This window comes from Mauremys mutica, chromosome 2 (genome assembly GCF_020497125.1).
Source record: "Mauremys mutica isolate MM-2020 ecotype Southern chromosome 2, ASM2049712v1, whole genome shotgun sequence".
Taxonomy (NCBI): domain Eukaryota; kingdom Metazoa; phylum Chordata; order Testudines; family Geoemydidae; genus Mauremys; species Mauremys mutica.
The window spans coordinates 174,792,182-174,806,891 of NC_059073.1; the positions used below are offsets into that span (position 1 = coordinate 174,792,182).

Genomic DNA, 14,710 nt, shown 5'->3' on the forward strand with positions numbered 1-14,710 from the left:
CTGGGGATGAACCTGAGACTGGGAAGTAGTAGGCCCTGAGTTCCATTCCTGGCTCTGCCACTGACCTGTTCTGTAGCTGTGGCCAGTCACTTTAATCTCTCTGCATCAGTTTTCCTGTATATCTGAAGATGACCGAGTGTTTGTTCAAGTCCTTGTTTCCACCAAAAGTCAGACTGATGGTTTTTGGAATTGATACAAAAGGGTTGGACCATTTTTGATGGCAGTTTTTTTTAGTGTAGTATTGAGGTGAAGGCAATGATAATTAAACTGCCTCCATCACAGAATCTGTTGGGTGTCTGAGGAAAGAAGGCTGACCCTTGTGGTATTCTTAGCTGGTCACCGGCATGTTTATGAATGTCACATAGGATGTGACTTTTGGTGTCATGATATTGGTTCCTCTCCCTCCAGATCTGCAAATAAAAAGATTAAGAAGGGAAGAGGGCATGTCGGCACTTTGCAGTAACTTAGAAACAATGTAGGGATATTAAAGAAGGTTTATATTAGACATGGAATGCAGTAAAAAGAGATGCTGCAGGGATCTGGCTGCTGTGGAAGGCTTGTAATGACAGCTACCTCTGCCTAGCAGCCTGTAAAGAGGAGGAAATATCTCTAAAAGAAAAACTATCCCAATTGGAAAAAGGAGTAGAAAATTGGAAAGTAATGGCACATTGGGGAAAAAGAGGCTTGGGACCCCCGGAAAACATGGGAAGAAAATATGTGAAACAACCATTGTAAGCTGCTCTTTTAGGAATTAGGAGTTATAGTGCTTAATATTTATCAGTTTGGTTTTTTTGTTGTGGTTGGTTGGTTGTTCACAACTGTTGGGAAAATGTAAACAAAAAACAGCATCAAGATTTAAAGCCTCTGCTGCAAAAGCAGAGAAATAAAAATGTATGTAGTACTCAAACCCAGTTAGATACCATTAAGGTTGGGTACAGAGAGTTAAAACACCACTCACATCTTACAGCAGCAATAACATCAGAAGAAAAAACATTTGAGACCCCAGAAGGAGTAGGTTTTTGGGACCCCTCTGGAGAGTGGAAAGGGGAATATTTGGATAGATTCCTCCTCCCAGGGCCAGAATGCCATTGCAACAGTAACAGGGCCTGCTTCTGCCTCAGACCTCCAGGCCATGGCAAAGTGGCTGGGAATTTTAAAATGAATTTTTTTTTTTGCACCACTTAATTAGCATTTGTGCAGCCCCAAGTACCAAACACACAGTGGCAGAGACTAAGCAGGGTCTGCCATGTGGAAGCACTGTGCTAATTTATTTATAAGCTTCTATCTTTCAGGCTCTAAAACCAGAACATCAGAAGAGCTGGTACCAGCTGAAGAGTTATAAAATACCATGGTTATAGTGTCGCGACAAAGTCTGTGTTCAGTGTTCTCTGTTGCATGTTCTCTGTTGCATGTTCTGTGTCTGTCTCTAGTGGTGTCCTGTGCTAGCATTGGGTCCAGAAAAAAAAAATACTACACTAGACAGAGCAAATGTCTTTTCCTCTCTCTACTTCCCCCATGTCCATCCAACTTATCAATCACCACTTGTGTCCAAAAGAACTTTGGTCCCCAGTGCATCAGGTTTATTTTTTGTTGGGTTTTATTAATACATTTGTATTGTTAGTTACATTTGCTTGTATTGTTAATTCCACACTTTTCTCTATGCGCCCTGGTTCTACTTCCCCAAGTCCTAAAGGGTAGTTCTTGGGGCCCCCATAACCTGTAAGACCTTGGCCCATAATTGCAGGGCCCCATCTTTCAGGTCCCCAAAAAACCTCTTAAGTACAACTGTTAAAAATAGGGAATTCTGCAACATTTTAGCAAATAAATGTTAGTTTAAGTCCAAATCAGCTTAACCTTGCATGACAACTGTGGTCCTCCAACAAAATTTTATTTGTTGTGTGTGCTTAAGGAGGTCCTGACCTCAGTAACTTTTATTGTTTGATGGCTATTGCAGCATCAAACTTGGGCCTCATCTTATGTGTCAATGTACCCAATTATTGTAATGGTTATGGTTTTATTGTATTCCCAATTATTATAACTACAATTGTTTGGATTTGTGTTTAGGTTATATCTGGTGTTTAGTCAATTGTAATGGTTTTAGTTATATTCACCTGGTTATAATTGTTTGGTTTGTTTACAACAGATCACCTGTGCCCTACCATAACAACAACTACTGTAATGATCATAGATCAAGGGGCAGAGTGTTAGCAGCCCCCCAGTAGATGAATGTAAATGCAATGTCAGCACTGTTTTTACTAAACAAATAACCTACCACTGGTATGATATATTCCCTGGATGGTCCCCAACCACCACTGGCATCCTATCAGTAATGCTACATCCCTTGATAGTTGTCTTGGTATTGAATTTTATTTGTATTATTGGAATGTTTAGCATGTGCTTTTGGATAAAAAGGATGTACAATAGATAGGACTCACAAACCCATGTTGCCTCACAGTACCTTCTTTTAAACAGGTTACATAGAAAGTGACACTAACGAGTATATGTATATCGTAGTGTCAAAAGGGGGATTATGTAGGGATATTAAAGAAGGTTTATATTAGACATGGTTTATATGAAAAATGACTTATTGTTAATTGATGCCTTATAACTAAAGGTTTATGTTAGAAGTAAATTTGTGATTCTAACCTGCAAGCCACCAGCTGTGTCTGTGTGAAGCCTGCTCAAAGAAATACTTTGTATAAAACTTGTTAAACATTAATTAACTCTAAGTAAGCCAAAACAGTAGCTGTTATATTGTATAAATAGAGACCCCCCCACCCTCTGTAAGTTTTCATCTCACTTTATCTTTGATTGTTAAAAGACAGGGAGTCTCACATAAATTGGTAACACCCCAAAAGGTAAAGAGACAGTGAAATAGATGTGATTAAGATAGAGAATGTATGTGAATGAGTGCCTAGTTTAAATAATGAATGAATGGTTAGGGAGTTACCAGCCTGAAGAATTCAGTGTTGGCCCAAGAAGGTGTCAAGTGGATCAACCAGATGACCCCCCGGGAGGGCAAACTGGAATTCACCCCACCACACCTCAAAGGCATTAAAAACAAACATCTGATAACATGGAGCCAGCCACCTGCTGATTGATTTAGCAACAATAGAATGAAGCAACTCTCATGGACTGACATAGGAATAAATTCCTATAAAACTGGACTCTAAAGACTAAGGACTTTGAGTCTATGGTTCTGCTGCCAGCCTCCAGGAGCATCAGATGCATCTGACACAGACTCGGCTCCATCCTCATGACCAAGATACCTGGCCAGTAACTTGGCATGAGCAACGTCTAGGCTGGTAACTATGACACCTATACAGAACCTGAATGTGATTGTGTGTGTGTGTGTAAGGAATAAGTAGTGATAGGAATAAGTAGTAAAACAACATTGTTTGCTGTTATCTTTTGTATAATTATGGTATTTACAATAAATGTGGCATCTTTGCCTTATCCCTCTTAATAAGATCCTGCTGGTTTTTATTATAATTAACCTTCTCCTGAGCCTCTTGTTGAGGATTATTAGCCTTGTACAACCAGCCATGGGGCGGAGACTGGGTTAAATGTTATTTATCTTTTTGTAAGGCCACTCAGTGCTACAAAAATAAGTCTACTCACAGGACTGCAGGCTGGGAACTTGTTGCTTTATTTAACTGCATCACAACAGATTTTGGGTCAGTGGCAGAGCCAGGAATGGAACTCAGAACCCACTACTTCCCTATCTCACCCAGCTTACTCCTGGATGCTCATGCAGTAGCTGTGTCCATGAACATATTCTTCCACCCACACCTGGTGAACTAAGTGAATTATGAAGTACCCATGTTGTTTAGTAGAAATTAAGCTACTATGATGTTTCTTTATCATTATAAAATGTTATAAAGTTGGTACTTAACAATTAAGTTCATTTCTGTTGTGCTGTTTGGACTTTGTTGTGGGGAGGTTGACTGTGAAATCCTTGCTGAAAATCCCTAGCAACTGAATTTCTGGGTCTTCAAGTACTTTTCTATAGGAGTTGCACTGATGCATTTGGAGAAGGGCAGTAAACTCTAGTCCACCTAAAGGTTACCTCTGCACATACTACTTTTGTCCCATTTTACTTATGGTGTTTGCTATGAACCTGGGGGTAGGGGGAGAGAAGGGAAGTTTCTCCAAATTTATCTCAAATTCACATAGCATGCGGATATATGATATATAGCAAAGCTTATTCACTGTGCACTGATTTCATAAACTAAATGGTTAAACTACTTGACCACTTTTGTGTAGTCTGATATACCTTCTCACCCTGGTAGTTCTTGAGGGCATTCCATAAATCTAGCTTTAGCTTTCTCTCTTTAGCCTCACCGGAGGCTCTTAAGCAAAGTAAGCTGTCATGGGATAAGAGGGAAGATCCTCTCATGGATCAGTAACCGGTTAAAAAATAGGAAACTAAGTGTAGGAATAAATGGTCAGTTTTCACAGTGGAGAGAAGTAAATAGCAGGGCCCCCCAAGTTTCTGGGCTGAGACCAGTGCTGTTCAACATATTCACAAATGATCTTGAAAAAAGGGTAAACTGGGAGGTGGCAAAGTTTGCAGATGATATTAAATTACTCAAGATAATTAAATCCAAATCAGACTGCGAAGAGTTACAAAGAGATCTCATAAAACTGGATGACTGGGCAACAAAATGGAAAATAAAATTCAGTGTTGATAAATGCAAAATAATGCAAACTGGAAGACATAATCCCAACTATACATACAACATGATGGGGTCTAAATTAGCTGTTATCACTCAAGAAACAGCTCTTGGGAGTCATTGCAGATTGTTCTCTGAAAACATCCGCTCAATGTGCACCAGCAGTCAAAAAAGCTAACGATGTTAGAAACCATTAGGAAAGGGATAGATAGTAAGACAGAAAATATCATAATGCCTGGAGTGGGACGGCTGCCCTACTCCTGCAGAACAGGGGTTAAAACTAGGCTGATTGGGAACACAGCCACAGCTGGGGCCACACCCAATTAGGAGATAGCTGGCACTATAAAAGGGCTGTGAGCCAGGAGTTGAGGAGTCTCTCTCCAGCCTTGGAGGGAGAAGGATCTGGCTGCCTGGGAGCTCTGGGTACAGCAACGGAGCAGGGCTGGGCTGGAGAAAGGCAAGAGGAGCTGGGGAGCTCCAGCCTGGCAAATCCGCAGGCTACAGGCCTTGCTAAAGGCCAAAGCTGGTACAGGGGTTGCAGAGGTCAATTTAACAGGTCTTCACTAGACCCACTAAATCAACCCCCCTGTGGATTGATTGCCACACATCGATCCCCCAGTAGGTGGAGACAAGCCCTAAGATCTGTAGCACAGCATAGATATAACTTCTGCTAGGGCCAGTTGCAGGCCACCAATCCAGCAGTGTGTGTAGCTGTGCTAATGTTTAACACAGGCTAAGAGTTCACAGCCACATCACAAGTGCTTTGGGGAAAATACAGTATTTCTAAAGCCATTTTTGATAGACTGTCTTTAATTGCTCTATTTTCCTATAATCAATTTTACCTATTCAACATCTTCAAAGGTCCATGTCATTGCAATCTTTCTGCCAAGGAGGTTCTCTCTGGAGTTGGTCAACATTACTTGTCCAGGATATCTCTAGAGTGTGATACTATCACCCAAAAGGGAGAAGCATGCTGCTTTTGTGGCTTGAGGAAGTCACACAAGGCTATCAGACATAGAATCTCAGGGTTGGAAGGGACCTCAGGCGGTCATCTAGTCCAACCCCCTGCTCAAAGCAGGACCATACCCAACTAAATCATCCCAGCCAGGGCTTTGTCAAGCCTGACCTTAAAAACCTCTAAGGAAGGAGATTCCACTACCTCCCTAGGTAACCCATTCCAGTTCTTCACCACCCTACTAGTGAAAAAGTTTTTCCTAATGTCCAACCTACACCTCTCCCTCTGCAACTTGAGACCATTACTCCTTGTTCTGTCATCTTCTACCACTGAGAACAGTTGAGATCCATCCTCTTTGGAACCCCCTTTCAGGTAGTTGAAAGCAGCTATCAAATCCCCCCTCATTCTTCTCTTCTGCAGACTAAACAATCCCAGTTCCCTCAGCCTCTCCTCATAAGTCATGTGCTCCAGCCCCCTAATCATTTTTGTTGCCCTCCGCTGGACTCTCTCCAATTTATCCACATCCTTCTTGTAGTGTGGGGCCCAAAACTGGACACAGTACTCCAAATGAGGCCTCACCAGTGCTGAGTAGAGAGGAATGATCACATCCCTCGATCTGCTGGAAATGCCCCTACTTATACAACCCAAAATGCCATTAGCCTTCTTGGCAACAAGGGCACACTGTTGACTCATATTCAGCTTTTCGTCCACCGTAACCCCTAGGTCCTTTTCTGCAGAACTGCTGCCCAGCCATTCGGTCCCTAGTCTGTAGCAGTGGATGGGATTCTTCCGTCCTAAGTGCAAGACTCTGCACTTGTCCTTGTTGAACCTCATCATATTTCTTTTGGCCCAATCCTCTAATTTGTCTAGGTCCCTCTGTATCCTATCCCTACCCTCCAGCGTATCAACCACTCGTCCCAGTTTAGTGTCATCTGCAAACTTGCTAAGGGTGCAGTCCACACCATCCTCCAGATCGTTAATGAAGATATTGAATAAAACCGGCCCCAGCACCGACCCTTGGGGCACTCCACTTGATACCGGCTGCCAACTAGACATGGAACCATTGATCACTACCCGTTGAGCCCGACCATCTAGCCAGTTTTCTATCCACCTTACCGTCCATTCATCCAGCCCATACTTCTTTAACTTGCTGGCAAGAATACTGTGGGAGACTGTATCAAAAGCTTTGCTAAAGTCCAGAAATAGCACATCCACTGCTTTCCCCTCATCCACAGAGCCGGTTATCTCATCATAGAAGGCAATTAGGTTAGTCAGGCATGACTTGCCCTTGGTGAATCCATGCTGACTGTTCCTGATCACTTTCCCCTCCTTTAAGTGGTTCAGGATTGATTCCTTGAGGACCTGTTCCATGATTTTTTAGTATTTGTTGCATCCCATATATCACGGATATGGCACTCCTACTCCAAGTTACTACCATATTTTTAGGGTTGACTATGTTCTCTGTCACGTTTGGATGCTATAAATAGCAAACAGTGAAAAGTACTTGAAAACTGTTGCTGTGGTCCTTTAAGAAGGAAATTGCTTTAACAGCTTTTTCCAGTGGTAAAAACTTCTGAGAAACTATAGAAGTTAACTATTTCAACTTAGCTTTAAACATTTCCAAAGGTTGATGGTTTAATGGACAAAGCCTGTTCCCTGTAAATGTACCTTGTACTGTCAAGAGGACTTCGAAATCAAACAAAAATCTAAAAGTGGTAAGTTTTGGGCTATTAGTTTGAGGTAAACTCAGCCAGACAGCTTCTAAACAGGGGTGATCCCAATAAAAATATCTCAATTTGTAAAAGCCTTTATGTTCCCCCTTCACTCTGGAAACCAGAGTTGGTCCCCTGAGAAGCTACATTATGTCTGAGGCATAAAGAACTACAGACAACTTTCTGAATCACTTCCAAATAATGAGACATCTCTATTTAAAATCTGATCCTAATAATGTTAGAAATAAAGAAAAGGAAAACAAAATTTCAAGTACCTTTATAAAAGCTTATTATAACACTACACTCCAGCTACTTGATGTTACAGTACTGCCAAGAGTTGGAGGCTAAAGCTTAGCTGAATCCATCATTCTAGAGTGAAGAGAAAAATAAATATTTCTTTCATTTATGAAACTCTAAAGGAGTAATTTTTTAACTGGGGTGAAATACAAGCCACCTTTACAAAGTCTTCCACTTAAACAGGATAGAAAGGAGGACCAGAGTCACAGAGGAGAATGATACACAGAGCCTTCACCTTTGGATGATTGGTCAAGTCCAGGACAGATCAATGATGAGTCTTTATTAAATTATGGCTGTTTGGTGACCTATGTGAAATGAAGTCATGCTCTCTATTTCCTTCGATAGCTTGGTAGAGCAAAGGACAGTAGGCTTAATTTTTTTGGGAATCCTTAGGTCACTGGTTCAACTCCGGCTCCAAGGAATTGGCTTTCGTTGCCTTCATTACGTGCTTTAGCACTGGAATGGGTTACCGAGGGAGGTGGTGGAATCTCCATCCTTAGAGGTTTTTAAGGTCAGGCTTGACAAAGTCCTGGCTGGGATGATTTAGTTGCTGTTGGTCCTGCTTTGATCAGGAGATTGGACTAGATGACCGCCTGAGGTCTCTTCCAACCCTGATATTCTATGAAATTCCCAGAGGATAACTGTCTATAGCTTACAAACAATGATTGTATCCAAGAGCTGAATGGTCATGGAGTATAAAATGTACAGATGAAAAGCCATCTAGTTCATCTCTCTCTCTATGCTGGAGGTCCTTCTCCTAGCACTTTTCCTAGTACTGTGTACAAACAAATTTAAAATATGTCAATCAATGGTCAAGCACTACTTGCCCCTTCTCACTCATTAATAGAGCTGGGTGAATTTTTTTGGATGAACAATTTATTCATTAAAATGAAGATTTGACTACAACTATTTGCAACTTCCTGGCATGGTCACAGAATAGTTTTGTCCAAAACAACAAGGGCAAAATGTTCCGGTAACGTTGAAATGAAACATTTCATTTTGGCATTGCCCATACATTTTGTTTAAATTTTGCAGGCATTTTGACAAAAGGAAAAGAGAGGATTCATAAAAGAGCTGGAAGGGGCAGGTGGTTGCTACCACCTCCGTCAAGTTTTAGCTCAATGTGTGGGGCACTAAACTGAGTTGTCGGAAACCCAGGTTCAACTCCCCCATGCACCTGATGTAGAAAAGGGATTTAAACTCGTTTCCCACATTGCATGAGTGTGCCCTAGCCACTGGGCTATGGGATGTTTTAGTATGGGCATTCTGAAACTGTCCCAATTTTTATAAAATAACTAGTCACTGGAAACTTGAGTCTCTAGGTGAGTGCTCTAATCACCAGGTTATATTCATCTTCACTCTCTTTTTCCTTATCCAGTGTCAATCACAGTGGCAATTCAAGTCCCTACAGAGGGACTATATCTTTCTCTTTATATCCATCAGTGTTCCTCCAACAGATCCATATCAGTGGTTACTACTTGATAATTTTATTTTAATGTTTCTCCCACCATCCATTTGTTTTCCCTTCTTAGCTTGGTTCTCTTATTTAAAGGATATTTTTACAAAGATTTAATTCTTTAAAATTCTCTTGCTTTGACATCTTCTGTATTTCAGTGTTTGACTTAAAAAAAATCCTTCTCCACTTGTCTGCCATGCTGAGTCCACCTACATGGAACAACTCAGTTTGCTGGCTACTTCTGCCCTTACTTGGAACATTAGGTTACGTAGCCAGATGTGGAGGGCTATTACCGAAGAGGCTGTCAAAGCTGCCAGAGTCGGGTGGAACTGAAATTGATGGGCAGCAGAGAAGGTAGGGCCAGCCGCCGGTGCTATGCCTCCATCTTCCCTGCTCATTACCCCCCCTTCCTGCAACTATGCTCACCATTAACAATTTCAGTGCCCTTGACACATTATAACCAGCCCCCAACCTAGGGGCAGAGCAGTTTAAAAGGGTCCCCACTGGGACTCCAGAGCCAGGAGTCAGTAACCAAGGTATCTAGGAGTATTACTATGTGGCGCTTATACTGTATGTGCAGTTGTATTAAAAATACCAGTTCTCAGCAAGCCCATGAGGATTCTATGGCCTCTTTATGTAACCAATGAACTAGTTATAACTCTGTCCTCTGCATCAATGATTTGAGCAAGTGCTGCTCCACCTTAGCTATATTCGCACCCTCAGACTCCTATTAAATCTAGCCAATAGTACAATTTTGAACATGTGTCACTTGCAGATTTAAGAAAGGAGAAAACTAACTTTAGAAGTTTATCATGGCTTGTATTTTAATTGCTCAACAAAAACTCTTATGCACAACACTAACAAATAGCTCCATCCATAATTCTTGTGTGAATCCTTTCAGCATTCATTGTTTAAAAAACAATTATAATATGCATATGAAAATTGTTTTGTAACCTGTTGCAATGTCTGTTAATCAAAAGTAGATACTACAAAAGTCAGTTAGATGGTTTTAATGTCAAACAAAACATCACCAATTTAAAATCTAATTTTTACATAATTTCTGTGTAAATATTGGTGACAGATTATGAATTTTATTAGTGATATTTTTATATTTACATAAATAGATATTTCATGAGCATAACTATATTTAGTGTTCTTAGCACTGATTAAATTAAATGTTTCAGTTAGTTAATATGCATCAATATTCTTCCTTTCTACTCCTTCTTACAAAACTATTCAATCTTGTAACTTGGTCTCTGTCCTTTGTAGAGACATAACATTCTAGAGTGGCATATTCAATTTAGAGATTTCCACATTTACAAGCTCTTAGAATTTGCAACAACTTTTTGCCTCCTTCGTTTCTGTGGTGCTTGGCGGTGCGCTCTTCAAACTGGTACTTCTGAAAGGTGACCTACACATCTCCCTATGCCACTATTCTCTCTAGCCTTATTCCTATCGATCCAGAACCAGCTAAGCACTTAAGCACGTGCTTAACTCTAACTATGTGAGTAGTCCCCTTAAAGTCAGTAAAACCATTCATTCACAAAGTTAAAGGGTTGCTTTGCTGAATTGGAGTCATAACAATGTTACTGCAACAACCTCCTGCACACAGTGTACTGAGACACCGTGTTTAGCACGGAGCTTTGCAAATTTTCTTGTGTCCACTTGAGCTCTATCATCCATGCCCCAGGCTTAAAAATACTGGAATATCTTTATCCAGCAGCTACCTCCTGGTAGGCACAGATTCTTGTGGTTTTATCCAGTATCCAGGTGCTACAAAAAAAAGAGAGAAAGAGAGAGATCATTTATTATTTGTTTCTGGCAGTGCCCACAACATGCTCAACTAACAATCATAGCAATATTTTAAAGAAAATGGACTACATTCGTCATTAGGCACTAAGCTCCTGACTTCAATGTTCAATGCTGTTGCACTCGATTTCATCAGTGGTCAATTTGATCCCATGACTCAACAACAAGCTGAAGGAGAAGACCCTGATTATGGAGTCCAGCCCATGTAGTCTTCTCCTCTAACCAGAGCGCTGATTCAACAAGGTACTTAATTACATGAGTAGCCCATTGATTTCTATGGGATTATTCAGGTACTTAATGTTAAGCGCACAGACTCATAGATTTAAATGCCAGAGGAGACCATCATGATTATCTCCTCTGACTTCCTGCACATTGCAGGCCACAGAACCTCACCCACACACTCCTATAATAGACCCCTAACCTCTGAGTTACTAAAGTCCTCAAATAATGATTTAAAGACTTCAAGTTACAGAGAATCCACCATCTACATTAGTTCAAACCAGCAAGTGACCTGTGCCCCATGCTGCAGAGGAAGGCAAACAAAACCCCCCAAAAAACAGGGTCTTAGCCAATCTGACCTGGAGAAAAATTCCTTCCTGACCCCAAATATGGTGATCACTTTTTAGGGTAGGTCTACACTACGAAATTAGGTCGATTTTTATAGAAGTTGATTTTTAGAAATCGATTTTATACAGTCAATTGCATATGTCCATACTAAGTGCATTAATTCGGTGGAGTGCGTCCTCACTACCGCGGCTAGCATTGACTTACAGGGCAGTGCATTGTGGGTAGCTATCCACAGTCCCCGCAGTCTCTGCACCCATTGGAATTCTGGGTTAAGCTCCCAATGCCTGATGGGGCAAAAACATTGTCGCAGGTGGCTTTGGGGACGTGTTGTCAGTCGCCCCTCCCTCCATGAAAACAACGGCAGACAATTGTTTCGCGCCAGACACCAGGGCGATTAGAAGAGCACAGCAAGGCGTGCTGCGCATCAGTGAGGCTTTGAAAACCAGTTTCATGACTGGCCAGGCTTTGGTGTGACAGTTGTGTGTTTCTCCTTGATGCAAACCTGCCCCCTTTGTTGATTTTAATTCCCTGTAAGCCAACCACCCTCCCTCCTTCGAAATAAAGTAACTATTGTTTTGAAACCAGGCATTCATTCTTTATTAATTTAAAAAAAAATGAGATAACGGACAAGGTAGCCCGGATGGGGTGGGGGAAGAGGGAAGGACAAGGCCCAATTGCTTATTGTAGCCACACTAAAAATCAAACTGTTTGAATGACAGCCTTCTGTTGCTTGGGCCATCCTCTGCAGTGGAGTGGGTGGGTGCCCGGAGCCTCCCCCAGCCACATTCTTGGGTGTCTGGTTGAGGAGGCTATGGAACATGGGGCGGAGGGTAGGCGGTTATACAGTGGATGCAGCAGGGGTCTGTGCTCTTGTTGGCTTTCCTGCAGATCCAACAGATGCTTCATCATGTCCGTTTGCTCCCCCATTAGCCTCAGCATTGCGTCCTGCTTCCGCTCTTCGCACTCACTTAATTCTTTCCCGGCCTCTGCCACTGAATGCCTCCATGCATTAAGCTGTGCCCCATCAGTGGGGAAGGACTGCATGAGCTTGGAAAACATGTCATTGCGAATGCGTTTTTTTTCGCCTTCCAATCTGCGATAACCTCAGGGACGGAGATGATAGGGGGAGCGTAGAAACATTCTACACTCTACGATTCTGGGGGGACTGCATGGTCACTTGTGCTGCTGAGTTTGCCATGCTGACCAAACAGGAAATGAAATTTAAAAGTTCCTGGGGCTTTTCCTGTGTACCTGGCTAGTGCATCAGAGTTCAAAATGCTGTCCAGAGCGGTCATAATGGAGCACTCTGGGATAGCTCCCGGAGGCCAATACCATTGATTTGCATCTGCACTACCCCAACTTCGACCCAGCAAAGTCAATTTTAGCGCTACTCCCCTAGCCAGGGAGGAGTACAGAAGTCAATTTTAAGAGCCCTTTAGGTCGACAGAACGGGACTGGTTGTGTGGACACATTCATTTTTAAATTGACCTAACGCGGCTAAATTCGACCTAATCCCGTAATGTAGACCAGGCCTTAGACCCTGAGCAAGGCATCTGGCAAGACCCAGGAGCCAGACACCTGGGAAACAATTCTCTGCAATAACACTGAGCCCTCCCCATCTAGTGTCCCATCATCAGCCTGTGGAGATATTTGCTACTAGGTACATGCTTAAGTGCCTTGTTGAATTGGAGCACCAACATTCTAAACTTGACTATGAAGAGGCCATTTACTGACACAAACCCTTCTATGATACACATCTCATTATTAAATGTATTGTTCCCACAACTGTCAACCTGTACTTGACTATGGCATGATTTCTGCTTGTAAGCTTTCACAGTTGTTTCCCTTTTTTATCAAGCCCCTCACTTCCTCCCCAATTCTCTCCTCTGGATAAATATCATGTATATTTCTAATTTTGAATCCAAAGATGAAAAGTCAAACTATAAATCAGTCCCCAAATGAATTATATACTTGGTTGAACACCAAGCCCCCATACTCTCTTCATGAATACTTGTGCTGCTTGTCCCTTGCAGTCCAAGTGAGGTAAATTCTCCGCCAACGAGACCTCATTATTCACCCCCAGGAGAACAACCTATCAGCTGATATTTTGAATTACATAATGAATTATACAAACTTCCTATAGGTCCCTACGCACCCACTATCTATTTTCTCTAATCTTTACCATCCCTCAGGGGGGTCTCTCTTGCCTCCCCATACAAATTCCATTTCACTGTATGTTCCCTTAATGACTAATTTAGTTGGCGGGGGGAGGGGAGGGGAGGAGGAGGAAACAGTTACTGCTAATTGATTACCACAATTAATCTGAACTGCACAATCTTTTCTTTTCACCATAATCATAGCTAATGTTCAACTGTTTATTTAAATCCTTTCTAGTTAATCTTCGATTACGTTTCATGTATCTAAGTCCTTTGGCTCTACATCTATTAGAGAAGGTCCTTCTTCTTTTCTCACTCTCCTTTTCTTCAGTTTCACTGTCTGCCATTACTTTTTTGACCAGCTCTTCAACAGCTGCTACCACGGACTTTTGCATGCTAGAGCGTTGGATCTCTATCCAGAGTGTAGTTTTCCCTTCCCTAGAGACTCTCGCTGTACAAATCTGATGCTAGAAGCTGAAGAAATTTTCTGCTACAGCGAAACTCTGCCCTTCTAATTGTGGCTTTAATTTTACTCAACTCTTTACTCTTTTTAAAAATTAGAGCAGATGATCTAGGAGAAACTGAAGATTGTGGCCTTGGAGTATAGACTCTGGGTACTATCTAGCCTTTTTTCATAATCAAGACTTTTTTTGGTAATGGTGAAAGCTCACAATGAAATCCCTGGATCTGCTATTAACCTAAGGCGGGGTACTCTATTTTAATCTCTTCCACAGACATGAAATTTAACAACTAATTCATAAAGGTTTGTAAAAAGAGAATAGGATTTTCTTCATCTTTTTCAGACACTTTTTAAATTCTCATGTCCCTTCTTCTCTCTTTTGGCTCCAGCAAATTTACACAATGAAGAAGCAGCTTTCTCTCTTCTCTGATATTTCTCTCAATGCAGCATCCAGCCTAGAAATTCTATACTCACTTCCTCTTTGATTGCAGAAATCTTGGAGAATAAATCAGTCCTCAGTGCTGTGAATTCAGACCATAAATCTGATATCTGCTTTAGTAATCAAATGACTTTACCCTTGTATCCTTTGCCTGTTATGGGAGCCATGCCTTCTGGTGCCCTG

At 41.7% G+C, this 14,710-nt stretch overlaps 1 protein-coding gene across 1 annotated transcript in view; it reads right to left on the bottom strand.

Moving 5' to 3' along the window:
- Positions 1-9,904: 9,904 nt before the first annotated feature.
- The window catches only part of ANKS6 (ankyrin repeat and sterile alpha motif domain containing 6), a 92,065-nt gene continuing 87,259 nt past the window's right edge, over positions 9,905-14,710 (bottom strand). The window contains exon 17 of the mRNA XM_045006746.1: positions 9,905-10,869. Coding sequence (XP_044862681.1) covers positions 10,820-10,869 — 50 coding nt within the window. The 3' untranslated portion in view covers positions 9,905-10,819. The remainder of the gene's footprint in view (positions 10,870-14,710) is intronic.